At 41.0% G+C, this 22,205-nt stretch overlaps 1 protein-coding gene across 1 annotated transcript in view; it reads left to right on the top strand.

Moving 5' to 3' along the window:
• Positions 1-22,205, top strand: part of AFF2 (ALF transcription elongation factor 2) — a 336,845-nt gene that overhangs the window by 281,174 nt on the left and 33,466 nt on the right. The window contains exon 10 of the mRNA XM_059824576.1: positions 21,709-21,871. Within this exon, the coding sequence (XP_059680559.1) occupies positions 21,709-21,871 (163 nt within the window). The remainder of the gene's footprint in view (positions 1-21,708; positions 21,872-22,205) is intronic.

A 22,205-nucleotide genomic window follows, 5' to 3' on the forward strand; every position in this document is an offset into this window, starting at 1 on the left:
AAGTGATTAGGTGTTATTTATCTACATTTATGAACAATGCATTTCATTCCTGTCATCATTTACTGCACGTATTGGGAAAGTTATTGGGCTCTTCGGGCGATTTCTGTTCCAGGAAGTGAGTGTGGCATTCTTCTGTCTTACATAACCCTCCATTTATCTCCCAGAGCCTGCTTTCTGGATCACCACATTTTTTTTTTCAGTTTTGCACATATTCTTGTGTCTCAAACAATGAGAAAAAATGCACATTAGAACATCTGTTCTAATCCATTTATCAGAGAGGGACAATTACAAATAGCACTTTACCAATTAATTAGTAACCTTATTCATCGTATAAACTCAAATCATGCTAAGGCAGCTTCTTTTCCTTTGCATGGCTTGCACCATTTTTATCATCTTACGAGACTGATGCTGCTGAAATAAATTTCTCAACATGGCTCAGAAAGACAAAGGCAAATTATCTCTTTCCCCAAGTGAGTGTTAATGAGCAGGAGGCTGGTGTGCATCATCTCTGCCACTTCTTGCAGTGTCCCTTGTTGCAGGCTGGAAAAAAAGAAATCTTAATTATTAAATGCCACTAGAAAATCCTTTGTCCTGGTTCGTGGGTAGCCAGAGCGCTCTCCTAGCACAGGGCCATTGGGCTCTGTTAGCCACGTCAGGAACAAGGTCAGTGCAGGGCTGCAGCTGGTGGGCTGGCTGGCCTAACCAGCATGTGAGAGAAGTTCACCGTATTTAATAACAGCAGCAAATACTCCTGGCAACTTAAAATCATCTGCAGGCTGGAAGCAACGGGACACAGATGCCACTGATAGCCAGGCTGTCATTACAGACATAATGCACAGACCTCAACTAGTGTAAAGCAGCGTATTTCCCTTTACTTCATTAGATCAGCATCATTTTATACCAGTGAAGGGTTTGTCCCATGAATCAAAACCTCTTCTGGCATATCTCTGTTGATTTCTTTGGAGTTACCCCAGCAGAGAATTTTGCTCCAAAGCATTGCAGAAATAGAGAAAGCTGACAAGATGAGAAGAGGGGCTAACAGCTGAAGCCATGAGGTACGAGACACAGAGAGAAGACAGACACTGTGTTGCTTTGGGGTAAGCAAGCTAATTCTCAAGATGAAAGATTTTTATTTTTTTTTAATCCTACTTATTTAATAGAATATAAATAAAGCCTTGTCTTACATACCTAAGCTTATCATAGCATTAGACTCTCCGTGTAGGGCCAGGAGTCGCAGGAGTCACAGTGGTGTAATTCCAAAACGGTTCAACTTTAGTGAAGGAAGTATCTATTACATTAAAAAAAAATTGTTTCTTTATAGATCAGTGTTAGGACTTGCAGTCAAAATAGACTTCTTATGACTAACATTTGCTTTAAAAGACAGTATCAGCAATGAGAAATGGTACTAAGGGATTATGTCAGTGACACGCAGCTCTTGCTCATGTTTAGAAGTAAAGTTCAGTCACTTTACAGCCACCAGCAGGATTTTGGGAGATCTTCTCATAAAGCTGTGAATACTTTCAGAAGAACTGAACTGAAAGAAGGAAGAAGAGTATGATGCTTCCCTATGAAGTTGTCGAAGTCTGGTGTTTTTTCATTGCTTTTTTGTACTTCAGAGCAGCAGCACTGTCATGATTTAACCCCAGTCGGCAACTAAGTCCCACACAGCCGCTCCCATTCTCCCCCAGTGGGATGGGGGGGAGAATCAGAAGAGTAGAAGTGAGAAAACTCGTGGGTTGAGATAAAGACAGTTTAATAGGTAAAGCAAAAGCCATGCACACAAGCAAAGCAAAACAAGGAATTCATTCACCACTTCCCATCGGCAGGCGGGTGTTCAGCCTTCTCCAGGACAGCAGGGCTCCATCACGTGTAGCGGCTACTTGGGAAGACAAACGCCATCACTCCGAACATCCCTGCCCCTTCCTTCTTCTTCCCCCAGCTTTATATGCTGAGCATGACATCATATGGTATGGAATATCCCTTTGGTCAACTGTCCCGGCTGTGTCCCCTCCCAACTTCTTGTGCACCCCCAGCCTGCTCGCTGGTGGGGCGGTGTGAGAAGCAGAAAAGTGTGTGAGAAGCAGAAAAGGCCTTGACTCTCTGTTAAGCACTGCTCAGTAGTAACTAAATCATCGCTGTATTATCAACACTGTTTCCAGCACAAATCCAAACCATAGCCCCATACTAGCTACTATGAAGAAAATTAACTCTACCCCAGCCAAAAGCAGCACAAGCACTTTGGGGGTATGATTTAGGATCAGCGCCAACTCTCAGTCAAGTTAACATGAGCTGGATCAGTTCCTCCACGACATGCAGTTGTAGTTGAGTTCTATGTGGAAACAAGCAAATGTGATTGAACACATGCCTACGCACATCGTAGGCAGCTACGGAAGGACATTCACACTTCTCATTTTGCAACAAGTTGCAACTCTTCAACCAGCATTTAAAAAAAGTCTTTAAAATGTGAAGCGAGTATAACTGATACCAAAGTGTCTGGCTGGCTTGTGAATAGCCTGAAACTACTTTTCTCTGAGATGCAAACGATACTGTTCAGTGCAGTGCGGGCTGATACAGATGATGACAGGGGTGCTTCAAGGATCATCATCTGTTACCCAAGCAGTCAGCACAGCCAGAAAGGAGGGGATATCTCTCAAGGAGATACAGTGTGGGCATTTATAGGGTGAATCCCCCCTATGCTGTGGGAAGTGAATCTGTGACAAACTATCAGTATGGAAGATGTGCGCGGGAGAGTTAGACATGAGCACATGCAGGCATTTAGCAAGATATAAATGGTATCCTGGATGTCCCTGGTTGTATTTTACTGCAGCAGCATTCTGCAGTTAGAAAGTAGGAGAAACTGCTCTGGTAAAGTCTAGTGCAGTGGCCCAAAACCAAGACTTGAAATAGGAATCCTAATTTTCCATGCTTGCCTTTTTTCCCCAAAATCTCTGTAGTATTGGTCAGACAATTCAGAACTTTCCAGCCTGTGTGCCAAGATTTAGACATCTTAAAATCCTTATAGAAACAAGAAGTATTAAAAGTTTTGCTTGGGATTTGGTAAATTGTTGTGGGAAATGCACAGGAATTTGGAATAAGACATTTTGTTGAAGACTTCATATATTGCATAAATGTATTAGGTGTTCTCATATATGTGTAATATATACATCCTAGATGGCACGCCAGCATGCAGAAGAAAATCACTCTAATAGTTACATCACTGCAAAACCCAGATGTAGAGAATTGCCTGGAAATTCTTAGCAGGTTCTTCTTGGTCTTTTTGTGAAAGTATGTGAAAAAACAGATAGCTGTTGGTCGTGCATAAAAATGAGGACAATTCTAGTGTAGTCTGAAAAATTGACATTTTTTTATATAAAAGAAACAGGAACATATGAATTCAGCTATATTAAGTGATTTTTCATAAATACCTCCAATCAAATAAAATATTTTGACAGTCTTGAAAACAACATACTTTTATTAAATTGATCGAAAAGTTCCATTGGCTTTGCATTGCACTGCGTAAGACATCCCTCATAGACAGGATGCAGCCAACTTAAAGCTCTCAGCAGGGACTGCACTCTGGGCTTAACTGATTACATAAAACATTTTAAGCCCATTTAATGAAAAAAAATATTTCATTGTGGATGAAATTAACTCAAAATATTTTATTTGAATTTTCCCAATAGAAACGTGTTACTTTGGAGGGGAGTTTGAAATTTTCTTTCAGGTAGTAATGCCGATTTTAATGAGAATTTGTTTTTGTCAGGTTATCCTGGGGGAGAATTTCTAAGAGCTCTGCTATGTTTTCCATAGAAGAGCTAATTAGGTTTGCACTTCTCAAGACCTGCTGGGCAGAAGATCTGTGGTACAACCTTCTGCATCGCCAGTGGAGCACCAGACCCTCCGAATAAGTTATAATAGATTGAAATACCCCTACCTGACTGCGAGACAGGATCAGGCCCTGGGCCTCTGCAGGCTCGTACTTGGGGCAGTGTCTTTAGGTGATTTAGCTTTCCCAGCAGTGGAGGGGTGAAGAGCACTGCAGATGCTCAGCTGCTGTTCAACAAAGGCAGCTGGAGCTGATGTGACTGAATAAAGAGGATTTCTTTCAAGCCCATTGGGCCCAGGGTGATTACTGAACACTACAATCAGGGTCTTTGACTTTTTTTTTTTTTAAAGTTTGATTGCCCTCGGATGAGGCTGGAAGGCAGAGAAAGGGCTGCGGCAGTACAGATTCCTATGATCTCCCCTTGCCACGTAATCAGAAGAGCTCTGCAATTGAATATTTCACAATAATCACTGCATTTTCAATGGGGACGATATAAAAGCAAATATCAAGGCCTCTGGCTGACAAAAGCAGAATACAGAGGGAAAATATGAAAATAGCAACTTACTGCAGCAATAAAGAGAGTATATTTTATACTGCAGTTTTTCTTTTTGTTAAATCATGACTTTCTAGTAAATGACATCCCAGAAGATATTTATCAAAGCAGGAAAGCACTAGAAAGGAGCACCCTGCATTCACTTTAATATTTTCCTTTTCTTCTGACATTTTCTTGCCTAGAGATCTAATTCCATTAAATATGTACATTTTTGACTGGAAGACTTCTTCATGTATCTTTCAGATGAATCTTAAAAGTACATAAGGTCTGTAGGGCAGGTTTTTTTAAGTGCAAATGAGGTGCACAGTAGAATATTGTCTATGAGGCTTTTCAAATTATTTATATTCCTGCAGTGCTTTACCTTTCTCTTTCTGTGATAATGATAAGGAAGAAGTGAGACTCCAATGCACCTTCTGTGGAACACTGTCAAACAACATTTGTCATATTTAATATCTGACATGCAGGAACTTACTTGGGTTGATCTCCTTTTTTATTGGATTTATTAGATGTTATCATGTCTGTAACTTTCTCTGATCCCATAGCACATCGAAGTGTTAAAACCCGTTAGGCCCATGATTGGTCAGTGTTAGACCCTCCTTACGCTCTTGTGAACGGATATAAATTAACATTCCCTCATTAAGACTACTTTGCAGTACATGTGAATCTGCCATAGGAATAATGACAGCTTAAATGCTCTGCTGGCCCCCAGCCATGCCCACTTGTGCCGTTCTCCTCCAGCCGCCTTCTGAAGCTGTGCAGAGCTGGGCCATGACGGTGCTTGGAAAGACAAACTCTCCAGGTCACTCGGGTGCTGCAGAGTGGTATGGGGGCTGACTAGGTGGCTGGTTTCCCTGCACCACCTTTGAAACAATGGCCTTACGTTGTGTTAGAGGCCACTGTGCTCTGAGAGTTGCTGCTTTAGATTTGGTATAAAGCAAAGGGCCTGGCCATTGGCAGTCATTAAAGATTTCATTGCTTTCTCATAAGAATTTCAGTTAAGGGTGTTAATCCTGGTGTCCCAGCCAAATTGCTACTTAAGTAATTATAATCTGCCTAAATGTCTGCCTGTACTGCTGCTAGTGTCACCCTCCTCCCATTATCTGTGAGCATGTTGAGCCTTATTTCAGATCCCACATTTGAATAACTTATCCTCACCGTCGTGCAGTGGTCTTAGCTGTGCTTTACCAAGAAATATACAGAGCTACGCTGACATAAAGATTGGGATGGCAAGACTTTGCTTTCTCTGGTTGTGTTGAGAAGACATTCAGTGAACTAAAATTCTGCGGAGGAGGGAGGGTCTTCAGCAGCAGTAAGGAGTGACAGAGTGATCTGTTAAGTCTTTCTAGCAGGAAACTGAGAGCTGACTAAGTCTTTCCAAAGCTTTTACTGGGTCAAATGTTTATACCTTCCATAGTGTTACCTAGCTATAATACCTCCAAAAAAATCACATGGTCAAGGGCTATATGAAATAGAAGGCCATCTTCAGTCCACAAACTCCGGGCTACTCGTTCCTATCCTAACAAAAATGGTAAATTGTTCAACAAAGCCTCTCTTTCTCCTGCCCTGGCCATGGCTACTTGTGTGTTCTTGTATCTCCTCAGCTCTCCTCTCGAGACCTCCTAGTTCTTCTGTCCTGTTACAGACTTAGTCCTGCGGCCCCTTTCATCAGTTACTTTTTTAAACTCTCATTTTCTCTTTTCTCCCTTGGACTCTTCCTTAAAGCCACACTTGCAAATAACCTCTTCTTGTGTTTAATGCCTCCCACATCTGGCACTGTGGGTCTTGCCTAGTCCAGCACTGTGACAATGTGTCACAGGTTTGAGGCGTGGTGTGGAGGCTTGGGAAGGTATCCCCTACAGAAAGCAGGTGCTCACAGTTACCTTCTTTTAAAGGAGAGAGTCCCGTCATATGTTGGCCGATTTTACTGAGAAGAAAGAAATGGCTGTGGCAAGTTATCTTGTTTATCCCACTTAAATATCTGTTCTCCTTCAGAAGATGAGCAGCTCCCCCACATGTGAATAGCAGCTACTAAGCTGAGCAAGGTCCGTAGAAAATGTCTTTCTCCTGAGACTCTCTCATTGTTGTACCGAAGTGCAAGTGCCTGTGGGGATGGTTGCACTAAGTGCATATATATACAACTTGAACAAAATACAGCAAAAGTCAGGACTGTACCTAGTTCCAGAGACTTGAAGTATTTCTCTCAGAGCTGATACTTAGCCTTTTCCAGGAATTTAGTTTACTGTTTGCTTTAGTTCACTGTTGCAGAATATAAATAAGCCTCATTTATGGTCACCACTAAGCAAGCCTAAACCCCAAATAATTGACACCAGTGTATTAAAACATGGCACACTCCCAGTGAAAAACAGTACCTGTATACAAACTCAGTAGCTTTGTGGTTGCTCTTGGAGTTCAGCTCCATGTTAGACTTGGAGCTTGAAAGCCTGGGCGTAATTTTGGTCTCCACCTTCCCCAACAAAACTCCTTTTGTTTCTCATCCCTGCATATGTTGTTTTGCTGTTGAACTTCATTCAACGTGTAATCTGCTATGATAATACTGCCTTCACCTTAAGTTCCTAAAGTGGTTTTGGACTGATGAGTGCTCTCAACTTCCTTTGCCTTCACCTTCACTTTTTTCCTCTTCCTCTTCCTTTTCCTTTTCCTTCTCCCTTTACTTCTCCTTTTCCTTCTCCTTTTCCTTTTCTGATGTGTGGCTAATTGGTCCCACATCTGGAAGGAAATACCTACTTCTGCTCAGATTTCTCCTGGTTCCCTGGTTGAAGGAGGATTCTGCCATTCATCACTGAAGTCAGACACTGTGAATAGCATGCCACTTTGTCCCTCACTGCCAGCTCAACCCTCTTTAGAAGTCTGTAGGCTTATCCTATGTAAATATGGTCCTTTCCAGTGTTGCCAGCCAGTTTCTTATGTAGTAAAATCCTCAGCCCTGCAGCCCACTGAAATCCCAAGCCTTCTTTCTTGTAGGCCTGTTTTTCCTGAAGTTCAGGAAAGTGGTTGCCTTTCTTTAATTGTTGGTTTGTTTTATGAGAATATTTCCTCTTTCTGAGTCTTAACTTGACTTTCAGGGGGCACTAAGTTCTGCTGTTGTAATTGCACATGGCTTTTGACGGTGGTTAATTCAAAGAAAAAGTCATCTAACTTTGGTTACTGCAAGTTTTGAAAAATCATATTGCAGATGTTGAATTATATCTGAATCTTTTACCTGCTTAAGGTGTTCCTGTGCCTGCTGACTTCTGCAAAGTGTTGTCTGGTAGCATCTCCCATCAGCTCGATATATTCCCAGAAGAACTTGAACTGTGGCAGTTCTAGTTGCACTGCAATCAGTGTCAGAAAGAAAAAAAAAGTACCTTTCGGTTTAACACTGAGACTGCAAGAACTTCCCCTCCATGTTTCCTTCCTTTGGGCTGCTCGGCTGCTGCTTTCCACATACACACTCCAGCCCCAGATGTTTTGATAACATCTCTGCTGATAAGTACTAGCAATACATCAACAAATAAAAGTGCAAAGTAAATAATCGCTGTCAGCAGAAATATATAGTCGAGACAGCACGTTTGGAAATATGCAGAGGTGAGAGTCTGTGATCCCTTGAAGAGCCAGGACCCACGTACACACTGCCATATGGCTGCGGGCACCTATGGGATCCAATAAGAAGACTGTCAGCAGTTTTTCATTTGCGCTCGCATAGCAGGATGCAAGGTGCATGCATCTCGTCATGTCTTCCATATAAAACATCTGAAGACAATGGGTGAGGCATTAGTGAGATAAACACATGGCCTAGCCCCAAAGAGAGAAGACAGATTGGTGCTAGGAGAAAAAATTAAATTATATTTTATGCTTAACAGCGTACGACAGGAAACTGGTTGAGAGGGGGAATGATGCTAAGTATGAGAAGCAGTTCCTTCTTTTCTCACAAGGTTTTCCTTGCCTGAATCTCATCAAGCCAAAAAGAGCTTCTCTAAGGCTTCTCGTCCCCACTAGATAATTGGTTTATCCTTGTTTTCTTTTGTTCCTACTTCTGCCATTGATAGCAGCCTTAGGGAAGAGGGGTGGGGAAATATGTTGCTTCTGCAAAAATCATTGTAAGAAGAATAGCCAGAGCATAAATGATACTGTTTTGGCTTCAAAAGGGTAAGCAGGTGTCTTAGGAGTCCCAGAAGAGCGATGTGCAAGCTTGTACAAACAACCTCCGAATCACGCCTGTTTGTTATTCACGGAAACAGAGTTGCAACCGTCTGAATTCCTCAGTTCCCAGAATTCAGATGGTGCACAATGGCCCATAATGAACAGCACCTGTGCTTACCTCAATTACTACACAGAGCCGAACAACAGCAAGAAGGGCTTTCAGGAATATTTTTTCAATAATAGATTTAGTTATGTCTTTCATAATTGGATTCAAAAGCTCAAAATTTCATCTTGCAACTTGTTCATGAAATTTGTATGAAAAAGTCTGGCGTTTATTCAAAAGAAATACTCTATGAACAAGAAATTGCAAAACAGCCAACTGCTGGTAACTAAGCAGCCAAATTATAGTCCAAGCACTTGGCAAATACACCGTCTTTTTTATTATTTCAGTAATTGAATTTCTGTTAAAGCGTGGAGCATAATTTAACATCAGGAATTTATTTATAATACAATAGTGTTTCAGTAATAAATGCATTATTATTGTCACTTTTAATGGAGTCTTATGTATTCCCTCAGAGACTATGTGGCAGACTCTGAGACAACCACTGCATCAGTGTTGTTTGTAGACAATTGAATTAATTGGAGACAGGGTCATTAACTCGACCTGAATACCTCTGATTGCTTCTGTAAATAAGGTTAGAGAGCAAATGGCTAATCTTTGTTGTCATTATAGATTCTTTTTACATTTTCACACTGCCTTGTATATTAAGATCATTTTGCTAAGCAGCTTTTCAGGCTGTCGTCGTGTTTACAGTATTGTCTTGCATGGCATACAACCGTAATTGTATCAGACTTACATTTCATTTCCCATATCTATATAAAACATGATACTAGAGAGAGACCTATTCTGAATTGCAGCACATAAAAACCATTGGACCAACAAATTAATAAACCAAAATGAATAAGCTGTAGCATTAAAAAATAATCAAATCACAAAACAAAAGTTGATTTTGTTTGCTTTTGTTTGAAAATTCCAACCTGCGAGACTTGCCAGGGATAATATAGTGAGTCCATTACTCAGTTGGGAACATGACCCGCAAGGCCAGCTCTGTGTATACCAGTCTGAGAGTTAAATGTTATCCGGACTTTTGGCATGGATTTTCTTGGAAAACGAGCAGCAGGCTGTCATTTAAGCACAGATAGAACACAGATATTTTTCAAGGAGAGATCCAAAAAAAGGTTGTGAGCACGCTGTTCCATTTCTCAACAAACTTAATAAAGAATGTAGCCTGAGAGGCCTAGGAAGGCATGTGTCAGGAACAAGAGACACCCTAAACTTGAGAATGAGGTCAGGTTCACATTGAACTCAGGGATACCAGCTTGTCATCACTCCCATATTCCACCATATACTTAAAAAAACACATTGCTTTCTCAGAAACGCTCTTGTAAGTGGAAGAAAACAGCTGGCAGAGTCTTATAATATGCCTGGTATTTGCATGTATTTCTTTCATTCTAAATTTATATTCAAGATGGGCTTGAACCCAAACCCCAGATATGCAGTGTGAGTTATCCAAACTCTGGAGCCAAGTGTGGGATCCTGAGTCCATCTGTAACCTAGACGATAAGTGATGTTTTATGAATTCAGATTCAAAAATAACAGCCTCTCCTCTTCAAAACTAGCAAGTACAGCTTTCAGCTTCAAAACTCTGCCCATGTCAAACTCCCATTGACAGTCTGTTGGTGCAGGAATCCAGCCTGACTTGAGCATGGTGGGAGGAACATGCTGCCACACTATGCTTTCTCTCAGCAGCCTCTGCACAACTCACTTAGAAGAACATTTAGGGATGTTGTTTCATTTAAAAAGCAAAGGAGGAAAAAAAGCATTGAATAGATGCTGAATTGTTCCAGGGTTTTGAAGGCATCATCTGAAGTTACAGACTGGCCTTGTAGGTTTTGCTCTGCAAAAAAGAGAGAGATCAACCAAGAAGTGTTATTACTGAGCAGGATCCAGCCTAGTACTGATCTGAAGTTCAGGGTGAGCCTTTTAGGTCTGGGCTACGGTGTCTCTGTCTCTCCCTGCTCATTTGCAGGGGATGCAAGCACTGGTTCACCTTGGAGCCCTGCTGCAGAAGCAATCAGTCCTGCTCAGCCTCTTTGACCATTTGTGCTCCCTTCTGCTGTAGGGGCTCGCTTCTGAGCTCTGTCCTTGGTTCATTTAGCCTTATTGTCCATGATATCCCAAATACTGCAAGCAAAATTAGAGAGGGTGGGGTGTTTTTTAATTCTAATGCAGAAAATAAGTCAATACTTCTCTATTTCCCTGCTAGTAGAGTGACACTTCGCTACTGATTTTTGTTATTAATGAGCAAGAGAACTTCAGGTGTCATGTAACAGGTAACCACCATGCCACACTAGAGCACTAGGAGATTGAGGCTGTCTGGGCAGATGTGTGAAGAATGCATTTGCACCTTACTAAAGGAATGATGATCAGGTTGAAAACAATAAAAAGTTCAAGGGAGATTGAACTTTGCCTATTTACCTCTGTATCCATGAGGGGTTTGGGTCTTCCTGACCTTTGCTTGTTGGCAGACCTTCAACAAATCATTGCTGATACAATAACCCTTCATCTGTCTGAGGAAAAATGGATGGTGGTAATGTTGAAAAATCCATTTCTTGTAACTCAGGAACATAGGTGTCCAGAATGAAAGCTTCTTAGCTGGAAGGTTTTTAAGCAGAAATAATTAGCTAATCCTTAAGATCTGAATTATTTTGTCAAATAATAGACAAAATGTCGCTTTTTTCAGCACCCCACTGACAAAACCCACCTTATACTCAGGATTATGGTCACTCCACTTCTCTTTTCCTGAACCCCTCTTGGGGAATGCAGTGTTTGTCATTGACCTTTCCACGTCAGATTTTAACCGCCTCTGCCAGGCATCCCAGTTTCTCGCAGCCTAGGTTAAGCAAGCAGGCAGTGTGACAGAGGGGATAAAGTGCTGAAGTAACGCTTCAGGAAGGCATCCAGTGTTGCAACTGTTACGTCTGGTGATCCCAGTTAGTTTTTCCCATTTAAATCAAAGCTGGCTCCAAACTTGTTCTCAGCATGCGCCCAAGCGGTGCAATCCTTCTGTTTGTGGTGTTTTGACTTGACTCCCACAGAGCCCCATCCTGAAGGTGCTGAGCACCACCGCTCCCTGTGGAAGACATGGCAACCCTGTTTGCCCACAAGGTCCCAGCAAGTAGGTGTGGAAGCTAATAGGATCTTCCCTTTATTTTGGCGTTGAGGAAAAAGGCTGAAAGGCAAGATTTGCAGCCAGATAAGGTTAAAGAATTAAAGATTCTCTGTTTCCTTTTGCTGTCATTCAAAATAACAAGCATAGAAAATTCTGTTTAAAATAGCTGAGCCTTTTGACTTAAAGGGTTTTCATGTCGAAGATTTAAGATGTCAGGTTTAAACATGACACTGATAGTATTAGGCAAAGTATGAGAGCAGATACTTGTAGTAACTGTCATTTTTTCTGACTGTTTATTAATGGCCTTTTGTGATTTATAGTGAATGTTGTGAAGGATCTTCAGGTCCATTTATCATTCAAAGCAGCACCTTTTTTCCTTAATACCTATGTATGTCATAATTAAGGGTGGATGCTGCTTAAAGATTTAGCTCTGTTCTTAACGTAAGATCCTTCAAGATGATATTTAATCCTAAACATATTTAATACCTTTTTTTCATCTATAAAGCAGTGTATTATGTAACTGGCAAAAATCAACAACATTGAAAGGAGCTCACATTTTAGACAGAAATATAAAGAAGGGTTAGATTTTCACTCCAAATGGAGTTTTGCACCCCATTTTAAAATAAATTGTAAGGAAGACACCTGTGTTTCAGCATTCAGCTTTATTGATATTTTACTAGACAGGTTTCTCCTTGTTGAAAAAACAACTCACGTGTGCTGAAGTACGTCTTTATATCCATGAAAGGCTCTGGTGGTGTGTCATAAATTCATCATGTGCCTTTAGGAATACTTCTTTAAGAACTGTTTCGGAGTAATTGCCCATTATTAATAATGATGATTCCTTTTTACTATTATGGCAGTAGCAGTGAAACTAAGTGTCTGCTTGTGGTTTTCATTAAGTTTCTGTGTACTTCTGTGGCCCCTGTTATCCTACAACTTAAATCTGATGAATGGAAATATGCTTGGAGTCTCACAATACTATCTGTATTAAAAACAGGGAAGAAGTGCCAGGAATTGAATTATTTTGCCCATTAAATCCCAGAGAGACACAGGAGTTGAACCAGTCTTCTAAAGTGTCAGACCGGTGCTATAACCACAGGGTTGTCTTTCTTTACAAAGGTGCAATAGTCATCTCCATAGAGGTGGATTATTTGTGCCTTAATCATTTGAGTACATGCCTACGAGCCACGCCATGCCTCCAGCACCAATCCTGCTGTTTCATGCTTTGTGCAGTGTATAATGCATGGAAACTGCTACCAGTTTGTGAGCAGCTGAAGCTCATTTAGTAGAATATTACCCAATTTGTTCTGATTGTACTCATTTTTTATCTCTGCCCTTTTCTGTATTGCTTGTTTTACTTGTCGTGCTCCTGACAATAGCCACAGTTGGAGCAATCTTGGGCCTTTTCTAAATAGGAGTGGCTTTTACAGACTGCAGCAGGCTGTTTTCCCTTCCCTGGCTTGCAGAGACTCATGTTCCTGCTTCATCCTCTTTGCTCTGGTCTGGAAGTGGTTATACTGCTGATCTACTCCCAAGGGATTCCCCAGGAGAGTAAATCCTCAAACGGTTTCCTGAGCTGACGTTGTGACACTTGTACATAGCGCCCAGGTGTGAATGACTGCGTGTGTGCTGTAAAGCTCTGGAAAATCAGGATGTGCCTTTTGGCACCTTTTCAAGCTTAGCGGTGCTGTCTTATATGGGGAAAGAAAAAAAAAATCCTACTTTCTCGTTTTCTGACTGCTTGCTTGCTCAGGATAGTAAAATTAGCTTTCCTCGGATGGCAGATGAGACTGGAAATGTTGAGGATTTGGAGGTGTCACGTGGATCCATCTGCACCAGTGTGTTTTGGTCCCATCGCTCCCAGTTCTCTTCCCACTGGCCTCTAAGCTGGATTCTGTTTTCAGTTAGAACTGAAGTAGAGCTGAGTTGGAATGAGCTGGGTAGTTCATTTCCAATGTTACATGTCCAAGTTTCTGCAATACATGAATGAGAAAAAAGCCAGCGCTTTGCTTTTAGAGGTTCACTTTGGATGTTTTTTATCATGACCACACTTGGACTTTCTGATGAAATAAGTAAAATTAAAGTGCAAATAAGTGACTCGTTAAAAAACATTTTATGTTAACTTAAAATTATAAACAGTAGAGGGCTGAATATGTACTTCTAAACTTTCACAGAAGATTCACGAAGAGTACTGGAAGATGCAGTATTCCACATTGCCTTTGTGGAAAATAAATACGTTTCTATGTATCAATACTCATATCTAGCTTGATTCAGTGGGGCAATATTGATATAACAAAATGGTTCCATTCACATCAAATGAGGCCCTTTGGAGTCTCACAGTAAGAGATAGTATTCTTGTTCTTCCAGATGCCAGACATGCAGTAGCACATCAGGGCATAGTACAAATAATGCTCTCTGACACTTGAATCCATTCACTAAAATATTGTACATCAAAAAGTCTAGATACATTGCATTCCCTGAATAATATCACGCTCATAAAATTGTTCCCAAACTCTGAGGTGAGCAGGGTGATGCATGCACAAATCATGGATACAATATTGCTTTTAATATGCAAAATCCCCTTCTCTTCCATGTCAAGTGTGTGTAAGAGTGCTGTGAAATTGGAAGAAGAGTGATTACCATACCAATAGTTCAGAAAGTTTTTTATGTGTACCGTTAGGGATGTGCCATTAAAATTCCTCCTCTTCTGTTTGTTTTTTTCTGATTTCACAGGCAGCTTGATACGTTACACCTGCTTTGTATCGCAGGTGTGATAAAGAGTCAGGACTTACTGTAGGCCAGGAGTAAAAACCAGAAAAGGGTCAGAATAGGACAGTAGAAAGAGTACCATGGTTAAAGTCACACTGCAGATGTATATACACAGTTCCACCTAGGATTTGTGGCTAATGTAGTTCTTTATTGGAAGGCTTTGACCTTGTTACGGATCCTTGGCAGCTTTTCCCCACACTATTCATTACTAATGCAAGCTGTCAATCACTTTAGTTCTGCTTTGACATAGATTGTGGCTCATAGGAGTTAGCTCTGTCATTCTTTTTATTTCTTTCATCTTTACTATCCTTTTTTATGGTCTTTAAAGCTGGAAGTATAAAAGGGTTATATGTATATGAAAAAAAATCTGTTTCAGTAACTCTATCAACCTTGTTATAAACAGTCTTTGATTAAAACAGTTACTTTTGAACACAGTAAAATGAGAATGTGGCTTTTTACATACAACATCTTGTAAATTACCCTCCCCCTCAAAATAAATCAGAACTCCTATTTGCATTACAGTGTTCAGGATTAATACAGGCAGATCAGCTGCCATATCCTGAATAACATATTAGAGAGGTTTTCCCTTTCCATATGTTTTGACATGAGAGAGCCATCATAAGTGATGTCTTACTATGCATGCTAATGTTAGCTGAAGTAACAATTTCCACACCTTATTTCATTTCATTGACCTGGGTGCTGATTAATATTTTAAAAGGGCTTGATACAGGTTTTCCAGTTCCTGTGTCAACCCAATCTTTGAAAGTTTAGATTTGAATCCTACCAGCCTGATGATAAATAATTTAATACTAACCAATGGAAAGGCAGTGAACAAATCATTCAGAGCAATCCTTTTCTTTAAAAAGCAATCTAATGGCAGTCATATATAAGTTTGAAGATATAGATATGAACAATTCATTATAAAAAAATGGCAGCTCCCTTTCAAATTAGAAGAGAATATTACTTCCTGATAATGGTGTAAGAATAGAAGAGAAATAAAACTTCGTTATTGAACAGTTATGGTATTAAATTCTGACACTAAATATTAATCTGCTAGGTGCTGCTCTATTATTATCCCCTAGAATAATGAAGCAGCCGTTTTTGAACATTTACACAGATTTCAGTGAGCCCAGTAACTCCTGGTAATGCCGCTCAGGATCACAGTTTTTCTGCAGAAATAGACTCTGGAGGAGAGATTGGGCTGGCTTCTGAAAAGCTGAAGCCAGTTTGTTCCTCGGTCTCTTCTCTCAGAATAAAGTGAGGTGAGTGGGAGAACAACAGTATCCCCCCAAGAGTGAGTGTTACCATCTACTCTGGTAGATTCTGTGGTGTGGTTGTAGTGCACGAAAGTCTTACTCAGAGCTGAGTGCCCACTTTTCAGAGCCCTGTGCAATCAGAGTCTTTGTTCTGAGGAATTTGCATTTTAAATAGACAAGTCAGATTAAGGATGGGTGACATAGTCTCTCTTTTACTCAGCAGGAACTGATGCACAGATGTATTTTCTTCTCAGACACAAAGCAAAATTCATCTGAGTCCCAATCCAGTGCCTCAACAGGAAGATCAACCACTCTGTCAAGTCTGTAGTCACTTTTCCAGCATAGACCTTCCTCTTTCCAGATGTCATTGGTTGAACTTTCCCTAAAAATAGGCCTGTGCAGTAAAGCAACCTTTGTAGAATGCTGCTTCTTGTGGAAAGACATTGCCAGCATTGATATACTGTTGACTCACTGGTCAGTTCCCATCTACAATTTCCCACTGCCCAGCAGCGCTCTGCTTTCTCAAAGTTTACATTTTGATTTCTGGGTAGAGCAATGGAACAAGTGGCCAATTCATCCTTACCCTAAAAAGGAAGGGTTGGAGTGAATAAACCTATTGTTGGAGGGCACCGTCTATTTGCCAAATTCTCTTCACAGCAATTAACATGACTACATCTAATTGGTGAAAAGTTCAGGGAGAGAGCTAAGGACTTCTTAGGAATTTTTGTTCCTTGATGAGTTTTAGTGCAGTAGTCTGAATTATATGACTTTTTTTACATATGTATTTACAGGGTAAAAAGTTTATTTAATTTTTCTTATTAGAGGTTAATGAGTTTTAGTATTTCACATTATCTTTGTTGTAACTACCAGGTTTAATCTTGAAAATCATTTATTACAACAGTAGTGTAAATGATGTGTTGAAAATAATGTAATAGTCTAGATGACAACAACAACAACAACAACAAAGTTGGGCCTTCAGTTCTCTAGGCAGCATAATAATCTACATAATAATGCCATGTTTGCTTTAATTGGCTTTTGAAAAATAACCCATGAGTTAAAAAACAGACAAGCTGCAGGGAGACATTTACATTTCGGCAGATCACCCGTACCCGTGAAGTGCAGTGAAAGACAGACTGTTGGTGTGTGATGAGCTTGATGCAGTTCCTCACCAGGAGCCATCAGCTGCACACACCTGCAAGCCTCAGCTGCTCTATACTTAAGCTTGAGCTCAACAGGTGCTGAAAACCACTGGCAGGTACTGGTGATACTGGTGTTTGTCCCCTCCTTGAAGACATTTCTCATCTCATACTTTGTGCCCATGCTGTGCACAGTCATGCTGCCAAGCAGCAAGGGACAGGGGAAGTGCCGTGTGCTGCAAGAGCAGAAGAAGGGAGGGAGGTGAAAGTGCTGCAGAAGAGCTTCCTTCCAAATTGCTTCCAGATGTGCAGGTCTCTTCTGTCTGCTTCATTGTTTGATAGCAGGGAGGAGACCAGCTTACCAATCTGCAGGCAACTAGAGACATCATCATGATGGCCTCTGCAAAAGATGGAGGTCTGGTTCTCCTCCCACCTACAGTATGGGTGTCGCTCCGGTGTCTCTCATCTCCGTGGCACAAGGAGAAGCTACTTTAGAGAGGGGTAAGCGGACGCTGATCCATCTGGCCTGAGTAATGAGGGTCCTTGCTGCTAAGTCATGTGTTTATTTTTCCTCCCAGGTAGCAGACCCGTGGTCAGGGCTCAGGGCAGAGCGGGTCTGACTGCCCTGCAGGATTCAGCTCAAGCGCTGAGCACAGGGCTTGGAAAATGGGGAGACCAAAATTCAAAGGGGGGGTGAAACTGATGTTTCCATTAACTGCAGAGAGCCTTGCACTTAGAGAATGTGACAGGCCTGCATTGAGTATGAGGATGATCGTAATACCTCCAATGTTTGCTTTGTGTGTTTGGATTGCAAGCTCTTTGGCCCAAGGACTGTGTCTCATCACGTATTTACACAGATCCCAGCACAGCGTGTCACTGGTCTCAGTAGGGGCCTCCAATCTCGAGTGATAATAATGAACTGGCTTTCTTCTAAGTGTTATTTACCCAAACAATACTGTGTTCCATTGTACAGCATTGTTTTTATTAATTTTTTTTTTCAGTTCAAATGAAATAAAAACATTGTCCACCCAAACACTGAGGAACAATATGAGTGCTCATCTCCTGCTGGGAAATAAAAATTCAAGAGTTTCAAATACCAGTGCTTCCTGGCCCCTTTAGTCACTTTGAGGACTTCTGTCTGATGATAAAATGTTTTAAAACCATTTTAAACCTTGTCCAGGCTGGCATTCCTTGTCTGGATCTTAGCAACACAACAAAGCTTGCTTTGAAAGTCTCTTAGAGAGGCAACCCCCAGTTCATGTAGTTGATACTTATGTGAAGAAGCCCAATTTATTTGTATAACAGCTGCTTGAATGCACATTTGCAGAATCTATTCCAGCATTTTTTAGAACATGTGATGTAACTTTAAAGCTGAAGAAGTCTTGGGGAGGAGTGCAAACCAACCTGTTCTTTTGATCTAAAAGATACTTTTTACTTAAGGAAAAAAACCCAGAAGACAACCCAGAATCTCTCCACTAAACTCGTTTTATTGGAAGCAAAGAATTTTTTTCCATGCACTTGTATGTGAAAGGTCTGTATATTTTCTTCTGTTCTGCTGAACAGCATTATTAGAAGTTGATTGTGCATGTAGCTATGTGCAAGATCTCTTTATCTTTAGTATGGTGAGATGCAGGGAGAGGCGTTTTGGGACGTACCGGATTGTTTTGCAAAGCATACAGAGTTACTCTTAACCCAAACTACATGATGCAAAGTGAATGCTTCTACTTTAAAAATGTAGATCAGCAATGATGCCTTCAGCATGAAACCACCCGATGTAGCCAAGGCATAATTTTATTATCCCAGATGAAAGACAAATATGACCTCATTGTGTTTTGTATGAAAAACATTATTTTGAGTCTGTCTTGTTCCTGCAAGCTTGCTGAGCTGTGTTATTCAGTAATGTTTGGCATATGATAACTTTTTCTGAGGCTGGTGTGCAGAAAGAAAGAAAATAAGGCCAGGTTGGAGCTGCCATCTATTTCCATGGTTTTATTCTTGCCCTTTGAGTTCTTTGTCAGACAGTTGCACTCTGCTACGGTACAACTCCGGTTGTTTTGTGTAAGCGCATCCCAGCTACACTGTCAGTTCTCTTCCAGAGTGCTAAAAGACGTAGGTTGTGTTTAAAGGCTAGAAAGGTCTGGCCTTAGCTGCTGAGGCACTGGCTTTTCCTTCTTTGATCTATTATAAGAGGTGATGTTCTTTAAATCAGTTATCTTAATGAGAGCAAACTTGCCAGCACTGACAAGAGAGCATTTTCTTAGGCAGATCTGCAGAGGTGTGTGAGCAGCCCCACACACATCCTTCTGTATGGGGGTTGCCTGGGCATAAACCACCCCAGGCAAGGAGCTTTCTCACTGCCATGGTCTGCTGCAGGTTTATGTGCCCTGCTACAAAGGTGCATTAATGCCCTGCAGGAGCTGGGCCGCAGGGGCCGTGGCTGATGCCCCAGCAGCCCGGTGCGGCCACGGGCCCCACTACTCTCCGCAGGACCAGCGTGTGCCACGCAGCCGTATGCCCAGCCCTGAGCTCTCGGAGGGGCTGCTAGATATCTCTTCGTCTTCACAGCCGGCTCTCTGCTAGGGTTGTGGGAACTGGAGCTTTCAGCAAGGATGAAACATTAATATCGCCATATTCACTTCCATTTTGGGGTGGAAACAGAAAATAGAACTGCAACAGGTGAAGCTCACAGATTTAGGGAAAAAGTCATTTCTAAATTACAACTTCAGTGTTCTGATAATTCCATAAATAGTATTTTTTTCAAGGCTGATGTTTCTTATTGGTATTTTGGAATGGAATTGTTGTATTTGCCTCCTCAGTTTGGGAATCTTGAAGTTTTTTCTTTTTTCTTCTTATTCTTTCCTCTTGGAAACAATTGTAATGAAGTAGGAAAACTTGGTTTTCATCTACTTCTAGTGTTTTCCAAATAGAAAATATAGGACCAAAATTACAAGATATTGAATTGAAAGGCAAACTCCCCTACAAACACATTCACTTTTTCTCCACTGTTCTGTTTCCTTGTTTACTGTAAAAAAGAAGTTAAAAATATATTTCCCTACACTTTCTTGAGCTTCACGGAAAAGGAGGGATAAAGAAAGAAAAACAAGTGCACAAATGGTTTCCAAAAATAATGACATTAAATACAAAGTGTAAGATCCATTTTTTAATTCAGCAGTGTTTAGTTTTCCATACTACTTTTGGAAATGCCTATGTTTTTAAAAGCATCTGTTCCTTTGATTTACCTGTTACTCCCAGTTGAAATTTTTTAAGTAGCTCTACTTGAGTCAAGTTGAGTGAAGAGCCTCTAGAAGAAGAAAAAAAAAAAAGTATATCCACTTAATGAGCAACAAAGTTAGTGATCTGTAGCAATTACCCAAGTGAGTAATTTTGTTTCATTAATGCACCCTAAAGCACCAAGCTGTTTTGTCAATGGGCACTGCAGGGCCATTGCAATGCTCAAAGAGACAGTTATGTTACCAACCGCGGTGTAAGGGATAGGTTTACCAACAAGGAGGGAGAGAGAAAGTAGCTTAGCGTAAGAAGAAAATTAAAGACCATCTATTATTGTCACGGAAGCCAGTGGCAATACTTGTAAAGACTCTAGCAGAGCAGGGTCACACATCAGTTTTTTCTGGCTTTTCCAACTTCCAGTTTCTTGGTTACTGTGGTTTTTTAAGAGGGCATCTTGATGCACACAGCATCTCAGATTGAAAGGGGAAGGAGGGCATGTACCTGGTTTACCTGAATCCTTCTTGGAGGAAAGTAGAAAAGCAGATAGCAGAAATGAAGGCAAAGCTGTATTATAACTTCTAGGCATCTCTGGATCACTCGATATGGGACACACACAGCGTATGATATATTAAGGTGAAGTATTGAATATCCATAAAGGACTACTAGCAAATGGTGTCAATTTTCAAACACTTTGCTTTGTCAGCTTCACAAATTTAAAATCAATCATCAAAAGTCTCTGTATAGATCAGCTGAAGAGATATAAATCCTTATGGTTATCTCCCTGACAAAAAAGTTGAAATTAAAGATGAGTTTATAAAGACTCAGACGGGAAGAATTCTGTAGTGCTAAAAACTGGGGTCATCCAACCTCTCGGTTTGGAAATAAATGCTGAGGAAAAACAATGACACCCAGTGCACTGCTAATAAATACATCTTGGAGGACAGTTGAACACGCAGAAAAATACATTTCACAGAGAGGCTTATTTTCAGCATGAATGCCATTTTCTCACTGCATTATCATAAACATGAGAGAAGAAACAGCTATAAATAAAAAATTCTTGGGCAGTCCCTGGAGACTTGTCAAAAATATGTAGTTTTTGTACATCGCAGTGTAAAAGTATTCATTAAAATTAATTTTTAAAATGCCCTGTCCAATATTAGTTGCCTGATGTCCTTCCTTTGATCATAAATTATAAATGAACCGGCAAAAAATGAAGAAACCATGATTCCATTAATGAATTATTGAAGTGCAATTGTTAGTTTTTGCAATCATTGGGCTAATAAGCTCAGGCTTGTGACACTGAAGTGTTTCTCATTTGAGGGTGATGATGATTGTAATGTTATTAACACCATTATCAGTGTGTCCTGTGCCGCATAAACCCAACTGGCTCCTTTGGTGGCTACACTGTGGCACGGCTGCTGGAGCTTTCATTGGGTCTGTACTGCAGGAGAGGGAGTTGACACTGAGGAAAGTCGGTGACAACAGGGTTCATTGGGTGGCTCCCCCCATGGCAATACTTTAAAAAAGACAAGCAGCGTACTGACACAAGAGAATCTTCTCCCCGCAGCAGCTTGCCAGTGCCAGCGGCACACGCAACCAGCTTGGCCCATTCCAGTGGCGGCTCCGGGAGCTCCAGCGAGTCCGAGAGCAGCTCCGAGTCTGACTCCGACAGTGAGAGCAGCTCCAGTGACAGCGAGTGCAACGAGGAGTCGCGCAGTGCCACGCCAGAGGTAAAGCCACACTCTCAGCTCCTCCCCAGTGGAGGCTCGGAGGAGGAAGCATGGAAGGGAATGAAATCCTGCTCCCTGTTAGGAAAATGTTGGAATTCTGTGCTATTTGATGCTGTTGACTTTTTTCTCCCTTTAGAGTTTTATGTGTATGACCCACATACTCATTCTAGCTTTTGGAAGAATCCTTCTGGCCTACATTTGAATTGCTTTAAAGAAATATTTAGATTTTTGCCAGTAGCTAGAGAAGATTTTATTGACATAGTATTCAGCTGGGACTAAGAAAAGGCAACATGACAAAACTATGTCTTCAGGGACCAGCTAAACTTTTTAGTTG

The sequence above is a fragment of the Gavia stellata genome, chromosome 14 (assembly GCF_030936135.1).
Source record: "Gavia stellata isolate bGavSte3 chromosome 14, bGavSte3.hap2, whole genome shotgun sequence".
NCBI classification, from domain to species: Eukaryota; Metazoa; Chordata; class Aves; order Gaviiformes; family Gaviidae; genus Gavia; species Gavia stellata.